Here is a 27,062-nt window from a genome sequence, read left to right as displayed (position 1 = left end):
AGTCTTGGGAATGTCAAAAAAATGGAAGGATAATGAAAGGAGGATGTAGAAAAATAAAGGTGGTCCTGAATTTCAATAGCTGCTTTTCCACTATCAGGCAGAATGGTTCTCATTGCAAAACCATGCCGCTTCTTGCTGATCCAGGACAGTTGGCAAGGTTATGGTTTCTTTTTCTACAGTGGTGCTTGAATGTATGTAACAAATATGTTAGTTGCTGACAGCGTGAGAGGTTAACTTTAAAATGAGTGCACTATGGATGATGGTCGCATATTCCAATTGTTAGTACTGCTTTTTCTTCTGGTTTTTACTTTGCTAAAACACAGGAAAGACATGTCCCATGTCACAAATAGGTTAAGCAAAGAGAAAAAGGTGAGAGGTTTACCATCATTTGCTGAGGGGTTGTGCATGCCACCGGACACAGACACACAGAAAGGTTAAAGTTCCCAGACTAGCTAAAAATAAAAAAATAATTTATGGACAAAATACTATGAATAATATAATTATTTATTATTTGAGTTTTAATCAGCTAGCTAGCGTAATCATCTCCCTGAAGAAAAAGGTGTGGAGAAGAATGATGTATTATACTAATTAAACAATCATCATCACATAGATACACCAAACATACACTATTTAATTTTTAATTTATATTTAATTACATTTTATTAACCTCACCATAGACAATTTTGCCAGCTACCTAGAAACATAATGAGTTCTCTTGGTGATGGCAAGTTGACAATCGTGAGTTGCCAGGTACTAAAGCCATTACACCAGCACGGTTAAACTTAAGCACAGTTAGCTTACCATGCTGAGAAATCCATACAGAACCGTGCTCAAGTGGAAGTGCTACTGGAACCATTCCTCACTGTGCTCAGAACCGTTCGGCCCAACGGTGGAAAAAAGCGGCTAATGGTTTTGTGCTCTTGGCAGCCAATAATTGCTGCACAAAACACATTGTGGTCGACACGTGTTTTTCGTTGTTGCAAGTGAACACATATTTATTGTATTATGTAGTTGTAACGGGGTAAAGTAGGGTGACAATACGTCCTCTTTTTCCCGGACATGTCCTCTTTTTCGGACCTTAAAGCGTCCGGCCGGGATTTCTACATTTGCGAAAATGTCCGGGATTCGGCTTTAGTTGCATTATGATGTGCATCTGGTCTAATACTTCATTGTGTGTGCGCGCATATTTGCATTGCTTTAACCCCTCTTTGTAAGTCCCGCATTCTCTCACACCAATTGGTCGATTATAAGAGGCTTGCAGCAACTATTGGCCAAATTCCTGCCTGTCAATTTCTCCGCGAACGCGTGAAGCGCTGTTGTGTTTGGCATCAAACAGTTGCTTGACAATAGCAGCAAATGACAGCTGAGTGGAAACAATGCTCAAACGAAAGTGCAAATTTACAGAAGATTTGCACAAAAAATTCCCATGCTTTCGTCCAGGTCGAGATCCGTGGGAAGCAGAATGTATGACATGTAAAGCTGGCACTTATGTGTCAGTTGCTAATAAAGTTGCAAGTGATCTAGAAGCACACATTAGCTCTGTGAAGCATAAAGGGTCAGCAAAAGGTGAAAGTTCATCAGGTAAATTAACGGACTACTTTTTGCGACCTGGTAAAACTTATCACATTGCTCCATTTTCCATGGCCATTCAAAATAATAGTAATAGTAAATTAAGGTACACTCATGGCATCAAATATTTTATTTTAGTACATGGACATTCAAAAGAATGTTGAAAATGTTTATTTATTTATATATATTTATGTTATGCTAATAGAGTGTCTTTTTCACTGTATTAAAGTTTGCATTCATAGTAACACTGTTTTGAACCCTATTATTCCACCCCACCCCAATCCCCCCACCCAGCGAAAAAAAAAAAGGTGTCCTCTTTTTGGAAAACCAGAATATGGTCACCCTACGGTAAAGGGAAAGGAGGCGGCAAGAACCGGCTTAACAATAAATAATCATTTAATGATTAACTTAAAACATAAAAGACAAAACACATACAGGGCAGCTGCCTATAGCTCTCTCTCTCCTGAACTGCCACCTCCGGCTGCCTTTATCCTCTCGTGGGCTTGATTAGCCCGATTAGGGGCCGTGCGTACATCATCACAGCCCGGCCCCGCCCTCCTCCTTACCACAGTAGTCATTCATAGTTTGGTCATCTGCCTAATTTGTTTAGCTTCTACCAAGTGACTGATAAAATCACACCAAAATAACGTAGTTTGACAGGGCACACAACTTTTGACATCAAAAACAAATTATATGGGTAGCATTTTCTCCTCCCTTTTAAAAGTTGAAAAGTTTAATTATTGTGTTACCCTAAATATGAGTGATTGTATGGTGCACCCATATAGCGTCATTTTTTTTATTTGTGTTTAAAAAAAAAAATCATTTGCATTTAGCCATTGTAGCTGCAAGTGAAAAGACCCAAGACAGTTTAACAAAATGCGTACAGCCTAAGAAAGGGGCCACGTCCACACTATTACGTTTTCGTTTGAAAATGCATTCATTTTGCCATGTTTGGCCTTCTGTCTAAACAGAGATGAAGCCATTGTATATGTTGTCATGTGAAGCAGTCATATAATCCATTCAACCCAAAACAATGAAGATGGTGGCCCATGTTGTAGCGGCATTGTTTTGCCTGCTATCCACTTTGACAGCATTGTTAAAGATACATTTTACTTTGTACAGCCTTCAAAGGCGACGGGAACTTTACTCAGAATTGCTCTCTGGCGTAAGGTCATTTGCATTTCATACTGTACATGGAAATGACGCAGGGCCACACTTCTTAGGTTTTTTCTGCATGTGGAGTGAGGGGATTTAAGCAATTTCAGCATTTCAGTGTGGTTGAGCAACTTTTGGAAAATGTTTGAAAACGGCAGTGTGGAGAGCGTTTCAAAAATGAAAACTGCGTTTTTAAATTGATCCGGATTAATGTTGACGTAGTCTGAAAGATGAAAGGAACCAACTTGACCACACAGTCATAAGATGTTATTTTTCCCCACATTGTTTTTGCACTGGTGACAAACACTGGTGAACCAGAGTTGGACCAGAAAGCAAGAAAAACAAAGGCGCAACTGTTGGTTACTGATGAGGGCAATCACAGTGTAATTTCATTACGGTGCCTCAAATGTCCCACATATGAGTCAGGACTATATGACCATGGGCTATGATTGTGCAGCGGGCAGTGCTGTGTCAGGGGGCTGGCAGATGGTTATTGATACAGTAATCTGGGCAGGAAAAGGGGAAGATTACAGGGAAGAAAGCCAGCACTGCTGAGGTGTTAAGGTACTCCCCTGAGAATGCAGCAGGACAACTGGAGCGTGACGAACAACAAACCAACTGAGAGACACAGCAAAGGACTTGAGGGGGAAGAGATGGTGAGAGAGCGACAAACAAGCCACAGAAGACAGGCCCTTCCAGTGGAAATTTATCTAAACCCACTAATCCTATACTTACCACCAGCAGATGCAATTACTGCTAAAGAGCCGGGAGTTAGCGAAGCCTGTCCTAGACACAACTTCCATTACAGATTACATGTCGCCAAGATATAGCCACAAACAAAGTTTAAAATTACATCAGGAAATGATGGATCGGCAGCAAGTTACAATGGCATAGTGGCTAAATCACTGGGCTTGGCAGATAAACCAAAGGACAAATCTGAGGTTCAAACTCCTATAGGAGCAATTCATGAACTTTACAAGTTAAAGGGTTAGTTTATTAATTTTCAACGAGAGTTGTCAATTCCATTGTGTCCAGTGTCCATTATTCATTTTGTTCATGATTCAAATACAAGCAAAAGTTGTGAAGCACACAAATAACATTTGGGAATCTAGCAGCAGGAATGCCCACTACGACCAATAATAAAGCCATTTGGTGATCTCCAGCGATGTATGTGTTGGTGTGAAAGCCCTATTACCGGATTACAGGGTTAGCTTTTTGTCACTATTGTGACCTTGAACGAGAGATTTAAAAACCCCATGAAATGGTTTTATTGATACAATTTTCTGTTCTGTGTTGACATTTCCTATTGATACAGGGGTGGGACATCGAAGGGCGTGTCCTTAAAGTAGCCAATAGCCTTTTGTTTACGACACAGCCCAGCAAAATCATGATTTGCAACTTGCTATTGCTACCAAAGTTTCCTTAATGAAAGTCATGTCACTTGGCGACCATGTTTGTAACACCTCTGGGCAGCCTGCAGCACACTATTTTCTATTAATACAAGTATAGTTCCTATCTATCTTGAATGGGAGAAAAAAAAAAAAAAAAAAAAAAAATCACCAAAACGGTTGGACAGGGTTACGTGCACTACGAGATTACGACTTTATATTTTGGTTTCTAAATGTCCAGGTGACCAGGTTTTCAGGCTGTTCCAGACACTGCTCATGCACCATCTCAATGAAAACTGACAGGCAACATCTCTGTAAAAAAAAAGGTGATTGGCTCTTTAACTGCAAGGTGGAAAGTCCAGTTTATACCAGAAATTCTTATTCTAAAAAGCATTTTATCCCTTTCATACGTACCTAACTTGGCCCCGCAGAGTAGCGTCACACATATGTTTTTCTGCAACAGCCAGTTACGTTACAAGCTGCCAAATTATAATCGGCTTTTACGCAAACACATGCTGTGCTGGTCAAGCATCTGTAATTTAGATTCCACCAAACGGTTACTCATACAGTCTTTTAAACCACAGAATAAGTTTATTTTATATACATACATCCAACTCATCACCAAAGTACCACGATGAAAAGTTTACAGCTCTTATACTCAGTCAATACATCAAGCACGATCTTCCTCCAATGCGTGCCGCCATTTGTTTACATTAGTAGTGGTTGTCATTCGTCAAACAAACAGCTAGTCAAAGAGTTTTTTTCAAGCACATAATATGTTTATTTTATGTAACAAACAGCCAAATTGTCACCAAAGTACCACAATAACAGTTCACAGCTTGTATATGCACAGCCATCATATCTAAACGCGATCTTTCCATGCACGCAGCTACATCTACTTATTAGGTGCAGATGCGGTTTTCATTCACACAAACAGCAACTCAAACAGTCTTTTTAGGCATATATTACGATTGTTTTCTGAAACAGACAGCCAAACTATCACAAAAGCACCACTATAACGGTGTAAAACACGTATACTCACAGTGAAAACATGCTGATTGAGTGTGATTATCCGATGCATGCAGCCAAGTCTATTTTCATTAGCGCTTCACACACACACACTCACACACACACCCTTGTTTTTATATCATTGTGGGGACTCTCCATAGACTTACATGCATTTTATGGATTTTATACAGATCTAATGATAATTCCTATCCCCTAACCCTACCCCTAAACCTAACCCTCACAAAAAACTTTCTGCATTTTTACATTTTCAAAACAACATCATTTAGTATGTTTCATAACCATTTCCCTTGTGGTGACCGCTGGCTGGGCCACACAAGGTAGGTGATCTCAGGTTTTACTATCCTTGTGGGGACATTCGGTCCTCACAATGTAGTATAAACATGTACACACACACACACACACACACACACACACACACACACACACACAATGTTTGAGAAGTCAAATAGTGCATATAGACAAACCGGACTGCTGATATTATTTGTTCATTTGTTTTTTACAGCTATAAAAATGAAATAATTTTTTTCACGTTTACTATATTTTATCCAGTATTTATTTTAATAACAAGAAACAAAAAAAAAAAAAAATACTTGTCTATACTCTGCCCCCCTCTACAGGCTATGCAGTGTCACGTGCAAAAATAACTCACTCCAGGGGGCACTGCAGGGGAATTTAGACCCTACTCATGAAAAGGTTAATTGCACGCCCCTGCACACGAATCATCAATATATTTTGTCCATTTTCCTGGAATAGAAAGACTGTACATTAAACATTTATGCTAAAAGTTAATTTTGTCAAATTTGAGTCCACTTGCATGTGGCCTCAAGGTTAATAGACATTGATTAAAAGCCATAAAACTTTAATTCAATGGGGTCTCTAACCCAGGTTCTTCCAAGTGGACTATCCTTGCAATAAGTGTAGTGTGACAGGAAGTCATTCCAGATAAAAGGCATCTTAAAAATTATAAATATTTTTAACAAGTTACACTGTTGGGAGTTCCACGTGATGCCATGCGAGGATCAGACATGTAAACGGCGAGCTCTGCGCACTTTGCTAATTTCTAGTTATTTTTCTGTCATAAACCGGTGAGATTCGATACACCCTGCTACATATCTGTTCTTTGAAGATAACATGGCAAAGAATTCAAAATCCTCGGGCTCTGGAGATATTAAAAGACACTTACTCAAGCTGAAACCTCTGACAGGCCTGCAGACCAGGGACTCGGTTTGGATGGTGTGGCGGGAGAAATCCAGCGGCAACTGGCGAGCATGTCTGTGATGCTGACGAAAGTTGTTCCAGACTTAGAGGATCTTGCTGTAACACGTCGATCGATTACGGTGATGGAAATGAAATTCTCTGAGTTGGTTACAAGAATCGGGGACGTTGAGAGACAGATCGATTATCTGGAGTCATCGGAGAGGGAATTAGCTGCTAATCCACTAGTGACCAACATAGACTTGCAACGCGTTTTGGAAAAACTGGAGAATTTGGAGAATTGTAGCTGGCAAAACAATATCCGAATTGTTGGAATTCCTGAGCATGAGGGAGGCCGAGATATGGTGAAATTCCTGGACGAGTGCTCCCCGAGTCTGCTTGACATAACAGGCCACAAGCTGGAAATCGAGCAAGCTCACAGGGTGCCGGCTCGGAGATCCGCTGAGGGAGACAGGCCCCGATCAATTCTGGCCAAATTCCTGAGATCATCCGATAAAGATCTTGTGTTGCGCGAGGAGAGGAGCAAAGGAAAGCTTTCTTGGAAAAATCACAGCATTTTCTTGTTCCCAGACTTTGCAAATTCAACAAGAGTGAAACATGATCGATTCAAGGAATGCAAGAAACTCTTACATCAATGGAAGTTTGCTTTTGCACTGATGTTTCTGGCCAAACTTAGAATAGATACTAAGGATGGCCACAAGGTATTTACATGCCCGCATCAAGCATTGTCTTTCATAGAGTCAATGGGGTGAGTTAGCCATTTGATGTTTCTCATGTGTCCCGAGTGAGCTGTCTCGCTGGACTGAGGAAGCTGGGCGCCATTTTGTTTCTTTTTGTGTTGGTTCCGCCTAGCGGCTGGAGTATGTTTTGTGTAGTAACACTCCAAGAAACTCTTGCATTGACGGAGGATCGATTCTGCACTGATGTTTCTGGCCAAATTAAGAACAGATACTAAGGATGGCCGCAAAATATTTACATGCCCACAACAAACTATGTTTTTCATAAAATCGATTGACTGAGGAAGTCATAGTGTGTTTCTCACATTGCCCCCAAGTAGCTTGTCTCGCTGAATATACACTCGATCATCCTATGAAACTGGGCACCTGTTTTGTTTCTTTTTGTGCTGGGTTCCGCCTAGTGGCCGGAATTTGTTTTGTGAAGTAACACTCCTTTGGGACAGTTGTGGATGAAACTGCTCGTTCTTTGTGTTTATGCCTCCTATTGGCTGGAGTTTGTTTTGTGGAGTATTTTTTGTAGGACAATGGGAGGATTAGGTTATCTGCTTCACTCATGAACAGCCAGCTCACTGAAGATTCATTTGACTGCCCGAAGAAACTGAATGGAATTGTTTGTTTTTTTTGTTTTTTGTGCTGGTTCCTGGAATTTTTTGGTGGAGGAACATACCTTCGATACAGTTTTGTTTATGAATCTTCACGTTCTGTGTGTTTATTCTGCCTATTGGCTGGAGTTTGTTTTATATATTATTTTATGTCTCGCAGAATTTGTATAGAAGCATGGACTTCAGCAAAGTTGTTGCGGGGACTCTCGTAAGCGTACGTGGACTGATTGAGTTTGGAGGGATGGACGCTGGTTTGCGCTGTCGTGCATGGGGTTAATGCACACGTTTTCCTTTTTTCTGTTTGTTTGGTTCTGGGGGAATTTCGGGGTCTGACTGTTGCACTAATGTTGGAATATGGTCTTTATAATTTTATTTTTGACACACAATCTTTTTTTTATTTTATATATATATGTCAAAATGTCAAATGTGAAAATGAGTGGATTATCTCTCTCCACATGGAATGTGAATGGGTTGGGGCACCCCATAAAAAGAAGGAAGGTTATTTCTTTTCTTAAAGGTAAGAAATTTGAGATTTTTGAAATTTTTCCCCGTAGGAAGCTCAAAAATTTGGGAAGATATGGGGTGGACATGTTTTTTTTAGTGCTGGCTCAAGTAAGAGCAGGGGAGTCATTACATTGATAAGTAAACATCTACAATTCAAATGTCTCAAACAGATTAAAGATATATTAGGAAGAGTCATTATTGTTTTAGCAGAAATTCAGGGCTTTTTTATTGATCTTGAAGGGATATTGTAAGCCGCTGGCACCCCTCATGATGTAATATTGGGAGGAGACTTCAATCTGTTGATGGACTCAGTCCTTGATCATAGTGAAGCAAGTGTGCAAGCCCCCCAGAGCAACACTGACGCTTCACAGGATGTGTACAAATCTTGGTCTAACAGATATTTGGAGACTTATAAACCCATCTGGGAGGGACTATAAATTTTTTTCACCAGTCCATAAGATTTATTCTAGAATAGATTTTTTTCTTGATATCTAAGTCGGTCATTTCATTTGTTGTTGGTTGCTCAACTGGAAACATCTTAGTCTCAGATCACACCCTGGTGAGTTTAGGGGTGTTGCCACATACGGAGAAAAATAAATCATATAGCTGGCACTTTAATGTATCCCTTTTGCAAAATCCTGATTTCCAACAAATGTTAAAGGCTGAAATCAATGTCTATTTGGAGACCAACTGGTCCTCAGTATCCTCTGTGGGCGTGGCTTGGGAGGCACTTAAGGTGATTCTTAGGGGTCAGATCATACAGTATGCCTCATTCATCAAAAAATCCAAAGCACGAGAACTCGTGGAGTTGGAAGGGAATATTAAAAATGCAGAGGCAGAGCTGAAGCGTTGAATGTCGTCTGATGGCCTCAGAGAATTGACCCGACTGAAATATAGATATAATGGAGTTTTGGTTATTCAGGGCAAGACAGTCATACTTTGAGTCGGGGGACAAAGCAGGGAAACTCTTGGCTAGATATATAAAGCAGAGAGAGTCTTTTTCTACCATTCCCTCAGTGAAATCTGCTGGTGGTGAACTATTTACCTCAGCCGTTGATATTAATAATGCTTTTAAAGATTTCTATCTTGACCTTTATAGTTCCTCATCTTCATCCACTGATGAAGATATAATAAACTTTGTGGAACCATTAGAACTCTCTAAACTGACAACGGATCAAAAAAATTAGCTTGATTCTGAGATAACCTTGGAGGAGCTTGATGAAGTAATTAAGGCCTTGCCTATAGGCAAGGCTCCGGGGCCAGACGGCTTTGCTGCTGAGTTTTTTATATCTTATGCTACAGAATTGGCTCCACATTTGTTAGAAGTTTAAACGGAATCATTAAAGAATGGGAAGCTTCCACCAACCATGACAAGCCCGGATCAATCTGATTCTTAAAAAGGACAAAGATCCTGTAAGAATCTAAGAGTTACCATCCAATTTCCCTGATCCAGCTAGACATTAACATTTTGTCAAAAATTTTGGCTAACCGATTAAATTATGACATCTCTTATACATATAGATTGGGGTTTATTCGGGGCCACAGCTCTTCTGATAACATTAGGCGTTTCATCAATATTATGAGGTCAGCGGCGAATGATCAGGCTCCTTTTCTAAGTTCTCAGGATACAGAGTCAATTGTAACGTCTTTTCAGCCGGGCGCTTTCCAGTGAAAGCTGGAAATTTGGCCATTTTATTCCCAGCAAATTTGTGTGATTTAAATAGGAGTTAATTTTGACCCCTTAATAAAAAAGGTTTGAGCGATGTGGCAGGTGGGCTTCATTACATTTATCTAAGATTGGGAAGGTTGATGTTATTAAAATGAATTGTATTCCATAATTCAACTACCTGCTACAGTCTCTCCCTGTAGATTTCCCCTCTCTCTTTTCAAGCAATTTTATAGCATAGCGAAATCCTTCATTTGGAATGGTAAGTGTCCCAGATTACATTTCAATATGTTATACTGGCCGGTTGAAAAAGGTGGGCTAGACCTACCCAAGATTTTGTTTTATTATTATGCATTCGGTCGCTTCCACCTGAGAGAGTCCCTCCCTGGTTTGGCATTGAACAGGAAGTTCTTGTCCCTATTTTGCCATTGCAAAGCCTATTAAACTAACCAGAGAAGGTAAGTCGCACCCAATTATCTCGCATTTCGGAGTATGGACAAAAGTGTCCAGCGTTCAATTCGGACATTTATTTAAATGTTGCCTCGAGCATATGGCTAAACCCAAAATTATGTATTAATAAGTCCCCTTTCTGCTGGTCAGAGTGGATTGTGAGGGAGGTTAATACCCTCGGTGACCTATATGAGAGTGGAGTTTTTGAAAATTTGGTCCAGCATTTCAGGATTCCTAGATCTCTGCTCTGTACTATTTTTGGGAGTAGCATACACCCCCCAAAAGGGGCTGATACTCTAGAAGTGTTGATTAATGCTTTTGGAAAAGGTCATGAGGCATCAGTGTATTACTCCCTGCTAATTCAGAGTCTGGGGGACAGAGCTTCAACTTCTCTCAAGAGATTATGGGAGAGAGATTTAAACTTGGTATTGGAGGGAGTGTGGGCATCAAGTCTACATCTAGAGATTCAAGGGTGCGTCTGATGCAGTTTAAGATTTTGCATCGATTATATTGGACACCCCCTAGATTGTATAGACTTGGTTTTAAAGACATACCCACCTGCTGGTGATGCCAATCAGAAGACCCAAAAACCATGTTTTTTTGGGGATGTGTTAAGATACAAGAATTTTGGTTGAAGATTCAGAGATTTGTGAGAGACATTTTGAACATACAATTTTCATTTTGCCCCAGACTCTGCATTTTGGGTGATGGGGCGGTCATTCATTTTGGGGATAGCCACTTGAAAGGTTTGGTCTTGGCCAGAGTTATGGTTGCCAGGCAAATCATTCTTAGGGGGTGGAAGATGGCTGGGGCACTCTTGTTTTGGGAGTGGTGTGGGAGATGGGTGGGGTGGCAGCATTTGAGGAGGCGATTTATAGAAGGTTGGGAAAATGGGATTTGTTTAACAGGAAGTGGGGTGGATATTTAGCTTTTTTGGAGGGTTCTCAGGGAGGGGCAGTGGAGAGGGATTTTTGATTTGTAATTTTTAGTTTGATGTGTATGTGCACTCTTGTTTTTTGAAAGTATATTTTTTTAGTTTGTTTTTAATTTTTTTTAATATTTATGTTAAAATTGTAAGTGACCACTGTAGTGCGTGTTTGTGTTTTGGGGTGGGGGGGTCAGGGAGAGGGGTTTAATTTATATAACTGATTCTGTATTTTATGTTATGTTTATCTGTTTTGTGGATGGAATCAATAAAAAAATGTTAATAACAAAAAAACAAGTTACACTATCTCATTTGGGCTTATGATGCTTCATTTTAGATCCCAAAGAGATTTGATGGGTTGAAAACTCTATGGATATGTCCTGCTATTTAGAATGAGATCTGCTCTGGAACTCTGGATGCGAGTGTGTGTTGATGCTGTTTAGTGCGTGTGGGATGATGGATGCTGATGTGGCAGCATATGGCGGGTGTCCAGCTCGACTGCAGACTGCAGAGGCAGTGCGGGGGACTGGGCCTGCTTTTCCTGTGGCTCACCACTGATAACTGTTCCACTCCCACTGGCATAAGTACAGTGAGTCTGTGACAATTTAGAGAAGAAATAAAACATCGACAGGAAATATCTTAGAGAGAGTTCACTCTTCTGAGATACAATTCTGTCATTGTTTACTCACCCTCTTGTTTTTTTCAAACCTATATGACTTATTATATGAAGCACAAAAGGAGATGTTAGGCTGAATGTTATGGAGCGACAGCCTCATTCACCATTCACTTTAACTGCATTTTTTAAAAAAATATTTTATACATACAATTAAAGTGAATGGTGACTGTGGCTGTCAGGCCCTAACATTCTGTCCATTATCTCCTTTTTCATTCTACTGAAAAAAGTCATACAGGGCTGAATCAGCATGAGGGTGAGTAGAAATGGGGTCTTTTTCGCTCTCTCTGTCATTTTTGGATGTTAATTTAACTTTCTTCTTTCTGGCAAAGTGAGTGGAGAGCTTAAGAAGTTGTCTCCAGCTCTTGATCTGCTCTCAACCTTTTGATTCAGCTTGCAAGCTGAGAAAGCTCTGTCTGAGGTTTCCGCTGAGCACTTCAAACATGTCTTTGTTAAACAATGCATGAGAAGCAATCACCAGCTGTAATGATATCATTACCAGAATCATGAGTGCTGACTGCCGTCTCTCCTGGCCTATATGGAACAGGAGAGGTGGAGAGAGGGGAAAAATGAAAACACCCCCCGCCCTGGGCACATGACATCTCTCTCAATGACAGCCTTATTAGTGCAATCCGAGTATGTTCCGATCACTTTCAAAGCCTGCCATTGTCTGCGCTTCATCACAGGAATGTAAGTTAGCACATAAACAAGGTTGTGGGATTAAGACTGTGGCTGAGGCTTTTGCAAGATGAATAACGAAAGTGGGTAAATATAGCAATGGTAAATGCACACATTTATAAGAAGGGCCACCGACTTTCAGACTGTTCTGCCTGACACACACACCCCAACGAGGTATGGCATGCAGCTTCAGTCAATGGTGCTATTTTGCATGTAATCATCCAAAAGGAAACACATACGCTACCATAAACAGGACAACAAAACATACTAATGCAGCTAAAATTGCACAAAAACATTACATCGTAATTAATTCCTATTCTTAAATCATACCATTTACTTAATATTTAGTCACTCAAAAGCAAAGACACTTCCCTATCTTTTGGTGAAACACTTTTGTGACACTCAACACTTGTTTTTGGTTGTGGCATTACAATTTTAAACTAGTAATAGACCAACTCACCTGCTAATTTTTTTTTCTTTCCTAAAGACACATTCCTTGTGTGAATTCCAAAATCTACTAATAGCCTTGTCAACACAAACAATTTTTAATGTGAATTTTTAGTAAATACTAAGTGTTAATTTAAATTCAGAAATCTTGTGTACATTTAATTTGCATCATTAGACTGGATTTGTACTGTACTGTATATATTTATATTATTTCATCCATCAGCCAACCTGTTGGCTAGGTATTAGTATAGGCCATTAAAAACTCAATTCAGCCCACAATATGGTGGATGTTTCTAAAAATCCCCAAAATATGTTGAGGCAAAAAAGAAAGAAAGAAAGAAAGAAAGAAAAAAAGTAGGTTCTCTGACTATTAGACAGCCTAGTATAATGGTGTCAGTTGGAGGAAAAAAAAAAAATTATGGATGACATTTCTGAAGTCACTAAAGCGAGGTACTTCACTGCAGACAATATAACTACCCCATGCATGAGATAATCAATATAATACATACACACAGACATCTGTCTATCTGTGTGGCAGAGATAAGTGTAAAGCCCTTCTGTTATCCAAACTGACTGATGTGTGGAGCATCACAGCAGACTGGTGTTAAACTTTCCCAAATCATCCTGGCAACAACCAGCTGACATCCTACACTCAACCCCACAGTGACAGAAATACACTGGGCTCGTGGCAGCTATTGATCGGCCCTCAACACAATACCTTCTCTTACATCCATCATCACTGTGCGTCTCTAAAGAGAGCCAGGCGCCTCTGCCGCTGTACCTATTAAGGGCAGTGCTGGTCTGTGTTCACTCTCACCCTCAAATCAGTGTTATGGAACTCCCTATCAAGCTCTCTAGTCTGAAAATGGCCTCTGCAGCTCAGTGTGAGGGGTGTTCTGGGGAAAAGCCTTATGAGCTCTCCGATTATATTGTTAGCTGAACTTCCCTGTTGTGTCCCTCTCTGATTCCACAGTGATGCATACAAACCCACCATCATCCCCGAGATATAAAACATACTAGGATGGACTATAAAGGTAAATCTAAATAAATGTTCCATAAATATCAAAAGATCAAAAACATTATATTTTGAATAAAGAAAATTATTGTTTTTGCATTGTGACAATTGAGCATATTTCCCCACAAATTCTATGGATGTTTCATTTAAGTTTTTATTTTAATTCACATTACTGTTATATATATATATATATATATAAATAATGTATGTCAAGTTTTAAGGAGTGATTTAAAAACAGACTGATTTATAGTTAAATATAAAACATAATAAAATAAAAACATTTAAAATACAACATCATGTATTTATCTACATCAAACTATGCAATGATCTATTCATAAGCTACAGAATCTAAATGTTTTAAAGAAGATTTAAAAATGGCTAATGATGAAGCTGAACTCACATGGAATTGAGACTGTTCCAGAGATTAGAACCTATCACAGAAAAGGCACAGTCACCCTTAGATCTATAGCGGCAATGAGGAATCCTCAACAAAAGTTGATCAGAAGACCTGAGTGCTCTGGTGGGGGAGTAAGGGTGTAGAAGGTCACTGATATATTGGGGCACGAGACCAGATAGTGCCTTGTAGACATAAATCAGAATTTTAAAATCGACCCTGAGTTTCACTGGAAGCCAGTGTAGAGATGTGATCCCTCTTTCTTGACCCTGTTAAAAGCCTAGATTCTGCGTTTTGAACTAGCTGTAGGTGGGATAATGCAGTTTGGGGCAGACCCATGTACAGTGAGTTACAATAGTGTAACCTTGATGTTATAAGTGAGTGGATCACAATTTCCAAGTCTTTATAAGAAAGAAAATGTTTTATTTTAGCGATAGATATCAGGTGGAAAAAGCTACCTTTGACAACAGCACTGATCTGCTTATTGAAAAGTAACGAGGAGTCTAAAATCACTCCAAGACTCCTCACATGATCTTGTACATTCGATGACAGAGGACCTAACTGGGCAACCAGGCCAGGTAAGGAGGACATGGAGGAACCGAAAATCAGAACTTCGGTTTTGCTTTCATTTAATTGTAAGAAATGTTATGTCAGCCAATGTTTAATATCTTTGAAGCAATTCTTGTCTACACACACTGGGAAATAAAATTGGGAATCGTCAGCATAAGAATAATAAGATATGCTGTACTTCTGAAAAATAGAGCTCAGAGGAAGCATATACAGTGAAAATAAGGGTCCTAAAATCAACCCTTGAGGGACACCACACTTTAATTGAGCTGACGTAGAAGAAAAATTACCTAAATTTACAGAGAACATCCTTTCTTTTAGATAGGAGGAAAACCATTGGAGGGCCATACCCTGGATGCCAACCATACATTCTAGATGATTGAGCAGAATATTATGGTTAATAGTGTCGAATACGGCACTGAGATCTAATAAAACTAAGACGACAGGTGAACCTGAATCCATGGAGAGAAAAATAATGCTCAATGCAGATTCAGTGCTGTGCAAGGTTCTGAAACCAGACTGAAATGTATCTAAAATCTTAAATGTATTTAGATAGGAGTAGAGCTGCGAATAAAAAACTCTCTCCAAAATCTTGGAAATAAGGCAGTTTAGAGATTGGTCTGTAATTGTTGTGTATTGCCGGATCCAAAAAACATTTTTTTTTTTTTTTTTTAAACAAAGGATGTAGAATTGCATGTTTAAAACTACTTGGAACAACTCCACTTTCTAATGAGCTGTTAATTATAGCTGTCACACTGGAACTGATAGTCATGAAAACTTCCTTAAGAAGGCGTGGAGAAAGAATATCAGGCTTGTAACTGGAACACTTAATCTTGGAGACTACATCTGCTAACTGTTCTGATGTAACTGGTTCAAAGTGAGTCAGGGAGCTGGACGGGGAAGGAATAAGTGGTTGATCAAATTGTGAAAGTACAATCGCACCTTTAATCTGCTCAATTTTGTGAGTAAAGAAGTTTAAAAATGTTTCACAGTTCTCTTGGGTGGTGTCCAGAAATGCATTTTTAGTTGGGTTTAAAACAGAATAAATTGTTTTGAATAATACTTTTGATCGATTTGCATTATCAGAGATTAATGTAGATAAAAACGCAGCTTTCGCTTCCTTTATAGCTTTCTGATAGTTCGTTTAACACTCCTTTAAAATATCGTAAGAGACCTGAAGCTCGTCTCGTTTCCACTTGTGCTCAGCTTTTCTGCACTCTTGTCTGAGAGCTCGGATGATGTCATTTAACCAAGGCTGTGAAACACCCTTAACTCTCCTTGGCTTGAGCGGAGCGACATTATCAATTCAGTGTCGAGTCCAGCTAAGACATCATCTGTGAAATGTATTAGATACAATTTTGAAAAAAGATTGGCAGTAGACGAGTGAATGGACCGGGAATGACGTAAGGGCTGAGAAAAAGTAAGGAGGACACGTAGACACAGACTCTAACGTTATTGAATAATGGTCAGAAATGCCAATATCGAAGACCTCTAAGTTGGATACAGAAAGACCACAAGACAACACAAGATCTAATGTATGACCCATATTGTGAGTAGGACCAATGACAATGTCAAAATTTAAAGACTCAGTGAGGGAGATAAATTCATTTACCAGAGGTTTTGATGGACAGCATACATGAATATTAAATCCCCAAGAATCAGGAGTCTATCACCACGAGACACCAGTCCAGAGAGAAAGTCCGAAAATTGTTAAATCTGGGAGGTCTGTACACAACTGCACAGAAAGCAGGACCCAAGATGTCAATCTTTAATATTTGGACCTCAAAACTGGAATACATGTCCATAGGTAGTGTTCTGCATTTAAAAGAGTTTCTAAAAACAGTGGCAACGCCACCTCCTCGTCCTGAAGTCTGTGGGGAACTTAAAGTCACAGCCTGGTGGTGTTAGATCCCCCAGAGCCATTTGTTCGCCAGGATTCAGCCAGGTCTCAGTGATGAATAAAAAGTCCAATGATCGTGATATAAAAAAGTAATTCAGACTAGTTCGATATTGAACATGCATTAATATCTTAATAGACCATCTTAATAGTGGCAACATCTGTGTTTTGCGGTGAAATAAAAGATGTGCGTTTCAGCAAGCTGAGATTATTAAAATTGACACCCCGCTTCACATCACTTGCACCAGTCGGAGGGCGACGGCGTGAAGACCAGATGGCCGGTATGTGGTGGTTGTCAGGGTAATCAGCCGGTAATCTACAGGGATGTTGGCGTGACACTCGATGGACATAAAGGGGACAACGTGCAATTCCAAGTGCAGCGCAATAGTTGTATACTCTGTCTGACAGGCGGTCTGAGGAATTGAAATGCCATAAATCCAGAGATGAGTAGAATAAAACCATATCAAAAGAAAGATGATTGCATGGACTTGCAAACAAGCAGGGGGCTCTCCGCTGAAACTGGTGAGGGCAAACAGCAAAACTCCAGTAGGACAAGATGGGTAACAGAAGGCAGAACATCCTCAATGCATCCACGAACACGACTTGAATTCAAAGTCCATGTGCTCCAGCCCCACTGGACGTCGACAATGGACAGGGAATCAAGCAGCCTATTTAAGACAGCACATAGCAGTCCCGGCGAAGACCATCGGTGAGTGCAGCAGTGTTAATTTCCTTTGAAGTATTCCGGTCAGACGTGAGGTGTAGCATACATTTCAAACAAAATAAAAAGTCAATAGGCCATAAGATTGTCCATAAGAGAAGTATAAAACTTGATTTCCTGAGGTCGCTCATACAAAAGGCCACTAAAACAAAAGCATCTAAAGACATTGAAAAGAACCCAGAGAGTAGTGGCAGACAAACACTCCAGCGTTCACTCTACCAGAAGTTGGTATATTTATTTGACTATAATACAGTATTAATACATTTTATTAAAATCAGCACACAACAAATCTTACCATGATGTAAAGCTAATTCACAATTTAAATGCGTCATTTTTCCTCATTACAGTAATGAGAATGAATTTTGTTTGTGCATAATGATCATTTTGAATTACGATAATTGAATTATGATAATGAAATCTAGCCTTAAATACAGGAAAACAAAATATAATTTATTTCTTTCGATTTGAGGGTGAAATGACAGCTTGACAGCTTCTGTGATATTCACCCATTATTCTATAGAAGTGTTAATTTTTGTGCAAAGAGCACTTACTAAATAGCAATTTATGGGGCTTTATATAGTTCATATTAACAAATTGTATTAATAAATGTATTAATAAGTTAATACACATAATAAATGTAGATATACACTGAGCACTTTATTAGGAACACTATGGTCCTTATGAAGTGCCCGACATAGTTTTCTGCTGTTGTAGCCCATCCGCCTCAAGTTTTGACATGCTGTACATTCTTAGATGTTATTCTGCTCAATACTATAGTACAGAGAGGTTATCCGAGTTACCATAGCCTTTCTGTCAGCTCAAGCCAGTCTGGCCATTCTCTGCTGACCTCTCTCATCAACAAGGTGTTTCCGTCCATAGAACATTGGATGTTTTTTTGGTTTTGGCACCATTCTGAGTAAACACTAGAGACTGTTGTGAGTGAAAATCCCAGGAGATCAGCAGTTACAGAAACTCAAACCAGCCCGTCTGGCACCAACAATCATGCCACGGTTGAAATCACTGAGATCAAATTTTTTCTGATGGTTGATATGAATATTAACTGAAGCTCATGAACCATATCTGCATGATTTTATTTATTGAACTGCTGCCACACGATTGGCTGATTAGATAAATCACACAAATAAGTAGGTGTACAGGTGTTCCTAAAGGCCAGTTCACACTGCCCCAACAAACTCCAACAAACATGTTTATTGGGTCAGTGTGTTCACTCTGTTGGTGTTTGTTAGGGCAGTTTGACAATGACAGATATGCTTCTCAACATTCTAAATCCAACAGCCAACTTAAGAGTTTGTTGGAGCAGTGTGAATTGGCCTTAATAAAGTGCTCAGTGAGTGTATAGTAAAGTATATGTAAAATATATATTTTGTTATCAATTCTATCTAAAAATTAGGGCTGGGAAATTAATGTGTCCATTTCTGTGATTAATAGTTGAATGTTTAACACTCATGAATTACTCATTTAATGCAGTATCTGTTGTTTTGCACATCCTGAAACTTCATTACCGTTTTTCCCCACTTCCTGTGGCTAAAATTGGCATATATACATTTCCAGAAGGTTCATGCTCGACTCAACTGCACATCCTAGCACAGAAACTGATTGTGTGGAGCAGTGCACACATCCATTACGCACAACGCATGTCCCAGGTAGGGATGGGTGGATTGATCCTAAAGTATCGATACTTCCGATACTGATGTTGTGTCAAAAATATCGATCCACACACAAAAATATAGATAGAATTTTTTTTCTTTTTTTAAACTAGGGATATTGTTATTTGGTTACCATGAACATGAACAATATTTATAAGCTTCAAAGTGAAATAAAAAGGATTAGGCTATATTAGCAAATACTTGTGCATGATGGGAACTATTTCTTCTTCCGCTCATCTTAATATGCATGCTGAAAGATTCAAGCAGACAAGTGCTTGCGCCATCACAAGACTCGTTCAAACAAGAGAGAGCAGTGCCATGCTGAGGTAATGAAAGAAAAACAGAGATACTGCTTCTAGACAGTTTGTGTAGTCTAGGGCATACGCCGTATGCCCACCTATCTTTCTTAGGATTTTGCGAATGCCCACCTGAACGAGTAGTCTTTTGACCCGGAACTTTTTCAATTTACAAATGTGATGCCGCAGCACCGCTGAGTGAATTGTTTTTCTCTCTTTTTTTGTAAAGTGTACAGAGATTCTCTCTAAATGCGCATGTAGCTGTGGGAGCGCAACTGATGGCACTGGCAAGACAGACAGTCCGACTAAGCTGATCCACCATTCAGAACGTTCATTTCAGACGTGATTGGGTCAGTTGAGTCTTTCATAAATTCACAGTACCCACCTCAAACACTACTGCACCACTGCTTCTGGAGTAAATTCATGCTAAAATAACAACATATCTAAAGGTGAAATTTCTTATTTCTTATAATTGTGTGCAATTGTTGTTAATTAGTACACGTTAATAACTATATTTGCATACACAGGTGATGTACGTATTCAATCCAAATCCAAACACAAATAACAAATTATATAAGCAAAATATTTAAAGCATTTCATTAAAATTTTTATGTTTTAAATCACATAGTTTTCATATTGAACACTATAAGCCAAGCAGCTACAGAAGCAAAAACTTACAAAAAAACCAATGTGGTGTCATCGTACAGTGATGGCATCAGATGATAATACCACTGCACTGAGTGACCATATTCTTAAACCACCTCTTTTACGTGCAACTCCAAAGGGCTTCAAAGAATACCATGGTGCTTGTACAAAAAAAAAAAAAAAAAAGAAAAAAAAAGGTAAATCCATAGTAGTATCTCTTACTCTCAAAGAGCAAATCACTTGTCATAACATTCTTAGCGGTCTCTCCTCACAGTGATGTCATGCAGGTCATTCCATGGGGGTCATGAGCAGACAGATGCCCTTAATTGAGTGCAGGGAGTGATGTTGTGTAGACTAGTGTGTGCATTGCTTGTACTCTCTTGACAGCATCCAGCTCTTGAGCATTTATTTAATTACCTCACCTCGCATCCTCCCTCTCTCTCTGTCTGTCCCTCTTTCCTTCTGCTTTGAATTCAGACAGCTGCTTTTAAAATAGTTAAAAAATTGTTTCCTTCTAAGCATCTCAGAGGGGGCCTATGCCATGACTCAAAGCTCTGGAAATGTCAGTGTATGATTGTCAACAAGATCTTTGGAACTTGACATCTGTCTCTCAATATGTGTGTGTGCGCGCGCAGCTGTCTGAATCAGCTGGGAGATGGGGGCCAATGTCAGGCATATTTCTGATTGCCTCAGGCTTCCTTCATGAACTGTCCGTCATATACACAAAATCAGCAGGGGAGGACACACACTCAAGTGCAAGAAAACATCACTACTACAGTTATGCACACACATACATTTTCCTCCACATGCATGCACAAAGAAAGCACAGTGGTTACTGTCAACGGATGAGTATGGATGCAGAGCACCAGACAGTCATAATTAGGCCCAGACAGAATCTACTGAGTTTTTCCACATTTTCTGCGCTGATTCTGGCGGAATGGATGGTAAAATGTTAAACGGAGCTGAGAGCACCACAATCTTAAAGGGAAAGTTCACCCAAATATGAAAATTCTGTCATCACAAAATTTTGTTCAGTTTCTCACATAAAGCAATCGTAAGGCTTCAGACTTGGAATATAGCGTTCAAGTTGTACGGGACAGTTTTATGATACTTTAAAGGCACATTTTAAATTCTGAAGGTTTCATTCCTTATTCATTATAATCACATGGAAAAGAGTGACCAGCACAGCCTTTAAAATGCCTTCTTTTGCATTCCACTGAAGAGAGAAAATAATTCAGGTTTGGAATAACATGAGGGTGTGTTAATGCTTACAGAACTGGGTGAACAATTCTTTAAAAAGTAGCTAATTGCATGATCAAATTAGCCAAAATATTTAATTGAGCAAGCAAATGGTAGTGGATGTGTAGAACTTTGTGAATGATGACATTACAATTCTACAAAAATCTTTCTGCAGAGCTTTGAGCACAGATTCTGTGTGAGCTATAATTTGAGAATCATTAACACACAACACATGCAAACAAGGATACTTCTAATGTTTGTGTGTATTATGTCAGCCTTTGTTCTGGTGCATGTCAAAAGCCTCCAATTTCCTTGTCTGTCTTGGTGCTCTTGAAACATGAACAACATTATTCAAGTCAGTGCTAAGCAGAAGGGCCTTTGGGTAGATCTTCACAATGAGTCAACTCTTCCAAGTTCTTGTCTGTCTACTCCCACCCTCTCTCTCATAAGCAGCCGCAGAGTGATTTCAATCATTTCGCAACCTCCCAGCAATCATGGCTTTAACTCCCCTGTTATTTAAAACAATCTAAGCTCTGAGCGCGAGTTAATCACTGCTTATACAACATCAGTCAGGGTTATTCATTCTGTTCCAATTAATCATGCCATTTATCTACATTGTCTGAGCCTTCTTCCCAACAAATTCTTCTGTAATAACACAGACAATTCACATTGTTGAATTTTATCATGTATGTGGCAAATGGAGGGCAAATTGTTTGAGATTACGTGCATGTTTGCATACGCGGCAGTGTGCGTGGCATTTTCCACGAGCATAAATTCAGCGCCATCTGCTTTGGGCTCTAACTGCATGGCTCTCTCACTTAATTAACTGGAGGCCATTACATTTCCTGAAATGTTTCACTTTCTCTGGTTCATGTCATGCAGGCAGGCAGGAGGGGAGCAGTGAAGGACTCAATTAGACCAATGCCGCTCCCTGGATATTACACACTTCATGTGTGCCAGTTAAGGGGGCGTGAGGCTGGTGCAGGGCCCTGGACGTCTCTTGCTGCGCCTACCCCGTCAGTGCAGATAAAGGCCTGCCTGTCTGCATTAGATCCCGCCCACACACTCGCATTCAGACAAGCTCCAGCTGCCAAAACACTTCATACCAGCCCGCAGAGAGCTAGGCATACAGAAAGACTAAAACGCATTAATACCGCCCAAAGACCGGAGCTACTAAACATACACTACCGGTCAAAAGTTTTGAAACACTTATTCTTTATTAGAATTATTATTTTTCACATTTTAGAATAATGATTAAGTCATCAAAACTATGGAATAACATAAATGGAACTATGGGAATTATGTTGTGACTAAACAAAATCCAAACTGAATCAAAACTGTGTTATATTTTAGCATCTTCAAAGTAGTCACCCTTTGCCTAGAATTTGCAGACATGTACTCTTGGCATTTTCTCAACTAGCTTCTTGAGGTATAACCCTGGGATGCTTTTTAAACAGTATTGAAGGAGTTACCATCTATGTTGGGCACTTATTGGCTGCTTTTCTTTATTATTTGGTCCAAGTCAGCAATTTCAAAACCTTTTATTTTTATTTTTTATTTTGTTACATTTTTGTTTTATAATGAAATATATTAATATGGTGGCACAATTACATTTTTGTCTACAAATGCAAAAATTGATCAACCACAAAATCTTGAGTATCTCTTGCATCTTGAGTATCACTTAACTCTTAATACTGCTCCATTATTGCCCATGGAATGAAGGTAGGTGGTAAACTGAATTTTATTTAAAAAAAATGCGCGTGTACATTTTATTGGTCATGGCAGCAGTACTAAAAAAAAAAAAAAAAAAAAAGGATGGTCAAATACATTATAACCGGGCATATCCAGATGTGAAGATGTGTATACAAGGTTATTTTGGGGATTTTAAAGAGCTGAATATGATTAGAGATAGACCGATATATTGGATTTACCGATTAATCTGTGCCGATATTTGCTTCTTTTTTTTATTCCTCCATGTTCCTCTGTTGCCAGAGCTGGAGGATTCTACAGTTAGAACGGCTTGATTCTACAGTATTACAGCGGGCTCTAGAAATTAAATATAACAATCACTGACTGACAATATTTATCCATATTTTTATGCTCACTTCAATGCAAATTTGGTTATTTGATTAGATAAATTAAGTGTTCTAAATTGAAGTGAGGGCATGAAAAGAAGTCTCTTGATAGTCCCTTGTTTATTTTGGGCTTGTTCATAGTCCCACGTTATGCACCAAATCTTAATTATTTTCTGGTTATTACTGGGATTTTGGTTGAACAATAAAGTGCATCTGGGATTTTATTCATTTTGACACTTGTAGCTTCTGTCTTTGCCCAACACAGTAAGAAAAATGTAAGAATTAAAAAATTATATTTTATAAATATATTTTAAAAACTATCATCTGATTAATAGGTTATCTGCCTTTTCCACCACCTCAGTTATCGTTTTGGCAAAATCAACCTATTGGTCGACCTCTAGTCTGGAATACTCTGGTGGAGCAATGCGGTACAGTCCCAATAAAGTATGTAACCTCAACCACAACCTAGCATTTAGAACCAGCCTGAAAGATGAGAAATTGTGATATCAATCAGGACAACATTTTTGCCTATGTTCTTGCGCTGTTAACTGATTTACAAAAAATTATATTTAATGAACCAGGTGTTAAAACAATGCAGACAGTGTGTACAAAAAACAGCACTAACAGCGAGCACAAGTTATTCTCAGTCAACTTCCCCCCTGGCAGCAAAAACAATTGATATGCTGAAAAAAACATTCAGATGTAGAAATTATTAAACTTGTTGGGTCAGCACATGCCAAACACCTATTATCCACACTGACTGTCTGTGACACATCCCTACTGCAGATGCAGAACAGAGCAGGACCTGAGACCACGATGAGTCAGAACCTTTCCCCAGAGTTTGTGTCTCAAACACTGAGGTCACAGGCTGCTTGTGGCTCAGTCTGCGGTTCTCTAAATCACAATGAGTGCAGTCAGCATTGGGCATAAAAACATTAGGGGAAAGACACACTTGGCTGAAATTTGAACTAAAAACAAAAAATGCTAATTTCATTCAATTGTATTAATGTTTTGAGTGTTTTGTGTGATTACACAAGCTTTCTTTCAATTGGTGAGATTGCTGTGCAGTCACACTCTGAATCTTTCAGTATGTATGTCATCATACAGCATGGGTGCACATGCCATAAACTATAAACGTGCCTCACTGTTTTATTTCCATGGTAAAAGTTTCTGTTATCGGATCTATTAAAGTTGAAATCATATTTCAAGATTTCATATGTCAAGATGTTCATTGTTTTTTTTCTATTGAAAATGTTTGGTGGGCAAAATTTTTGTGCATCTCTAGCTACCAGTACATGGTAAGACAGACAGATAGGAGGGACTTCACACTTTCACACATACCACAGTCATTGTAAGGATGCCCATATATGGCGACTCACCGTTTCGTTGCCGAAAAGGATATCCACGTAGGGCATAACCTTCATCAGGGCCTCACTAAAGAACTCGCAAATGAAGGGAGCTGAGAGATTCAAGCAGAAGATCTTGTTGTTTTCAGAGGCATGTTTGGCTACCTTCAGGATCGACTCCAAAGACACAGTCAGGAAAAACCCCTGTCAGAGAAAGACATATTATTAGGGATGCACCGATATTAGATTTTTTGTTTTTAACCGATATTTTGCCACTTAGATTAATTTGTCATCAGATCACTTATTTACCTTGGAATTATGCTTTAAAAAAAAATTTACAAAGAGGAACAAAAGCTTCCGGATGGTTCCCCGGCCTGAGTCGGGCAGTGGGGGTATGTGGAGGTGAACAAACTCGTTTGAGCAATAGTAATAGTGATGTTCAGAAAGCTACATCATCGACTGCCGGCTGCCATACTTGGTTTGAGATCCATTCCATATTATAACAACTTATAATGTGCAACAAAGAAATAACAAATAATAATGACTGAGGGAGTTTGCAGCTTCTATATATATATATATATATATATATATATATATATATATATATATATATATATATATCAATAAATCTCAGCATTGAAAATGCAACATGTTCCTTCTTGTGAGGAGTAAACATGGTTAAGCTTGATATAATGGAGAGTATGATGAGGCACAAATAGGATTAGGGTTTTAGGAGATGAGAATGAACAATAACAAATGGAGTCCATAATTACAGAGGAGCTTCCATCAGAGAGAAGGGCGAGTTAACAGAGACAATCCAATACAACAAAGGGCACCTTGGCCCACCTCCTCACACAGGAATGACAACAAGGTCACACGACTTTGAGGATAACTTATAAATCTTATGCTGTCGACTCTCAGTAAGCAGAGGTGGAAAAAAAAAGTGCATTGTGTGACTACAGGTAATATATAAACATTATATTATATATATATATATATATATATATATATATATATATATATATATATATATACATACACACACACACACACACACACACACACACTATATTGCCAAAAGTATTCGCTCACCTGCCTTTAGACGCATATGAACTTAAGTGACATCCCGTTCTTAATCCATAGGGTTTAATATGATGTCGGCCCACCCTTTGCAGCTATAACAGCTTCAACTATTATGGGAAGGCTTTCCACAAGGTTTAGGAGTGTGTTTATGGGAATTTTTGACCATTCTTCCAGAAGCGCATTTGTGAGGTCAGACACTGATGTTGGACGAGAAGGCCTGGTTCACAGTCTTCGCTCTAATTTATCCCAAAGGTGCTCTATCGGGTTGAGGTCAGGACTCTGTGCAGGCCAGTCAAGTTCTTCCACACCAAACTCGCTCATCCATGTCTTTATGGACCTTGCTTTGTGCACTGGTGCGCAGTCATGTTGGAACAGGAAGGGGCCATCCCCAAACTGTTCCCACAAAGTTGGGAGCATGGAATTGTCCAAAATCTCTTGGTATGCTGAAGCATTCAGAGTTCCTTTCACTGGAACTAAGGGGCCAAGCCCAGCTCCTGAAAAACAACCCCACACCATAACCCCTCCTCCACCAAACTTCACAGTTGGCACAATGCAGTCAGACAAGTACCATTCTCCTGGCAACCGCCAAACCCAGACTCGTCCATCAGATTGCCAGATGGAGAAGCGTGATTCGTCACTCCAGAGAACGCGTCTCCACTGCTCTAGAGTCCAGTGGTGGCGTGCTTTACACCACTGCATCCGACGCACTTGGTGATGTATGCCTTGGATGCGGCTGCTCGGCTATGGAAACCCATTCCATGAAGCTCTCTACGCACTGTTCTTGAGCTAATCTGAAGGTCACATGAACTTTGGAGGTCTGTAGCGATTGACTCTGCAGAAAGTTGGCGACCTCTGCGCACTATGCGCCTCAGCATCCGCTGACCCCGCTCTGTCATTTTACGTGGCCTACCACTTCGTGGTTGAGTTGCTGTCATTCCCAATCGCTTCCACTTTGTTATAATACCACTGACAGTTGACTGTGGAATATTTAGTAGCGAGGAAATTTCACGACTGGACTTGTTGCACAGGTGGCATCCTATCACAGTACCACGCTGGAATTCACTGAGCTCCTGAGAGCG

The 27,062-nt window shown here is 39.5% G+C and overlaps 1 protein-coding gene across 2 annotated transcripts in view; it reads right to left on the bottom strand.

The window, feature by feature from the left end:
* Positions 1–27,062, bottom strand: part of LOC127412369 (adenosine kinase-like) — a 263,864-nt gene that overhangs the window by 46,818 nt on the left and 189,984 nt on the right. For both annotated transcript variants that reach the window (XM_051648667.1, XM_051648668.1), the window contains exon 7: positions 24,934–25,104. In XM_051648667.1, the coding sequence (XP_051504627.1) occupies positions 24,934–25,104 (171 nt within the window). The remainder of the gene's footprint in view (positions 1–24,933; positions 25,105–27,062) is intronic.

The sequence above is a fragment of the Myxocyprinus asiaticus genome, chromosome 21 (genome assembly GCF_019703515.2).
Source record: "Myxocyprinus asiaticus isolate MX2 ecotype Aquarium Trade chromosome 21, UBuf_Myxa_2, whole genome shotgun sequence".
NCBI classification, from domain to species: domain Eukaryota; kingdom Metazoa; phylum Chordata; class Actinopteri; order Cypriniformes; family Catostomidae; genus Myxocyprinus; species Myxocyprinus asiaticus.
The sequence above is the reverse complement of the archived record's forward strand: the minus strand, read 5'-3'. Positions and strand labels throughout refer to the sequence as shown.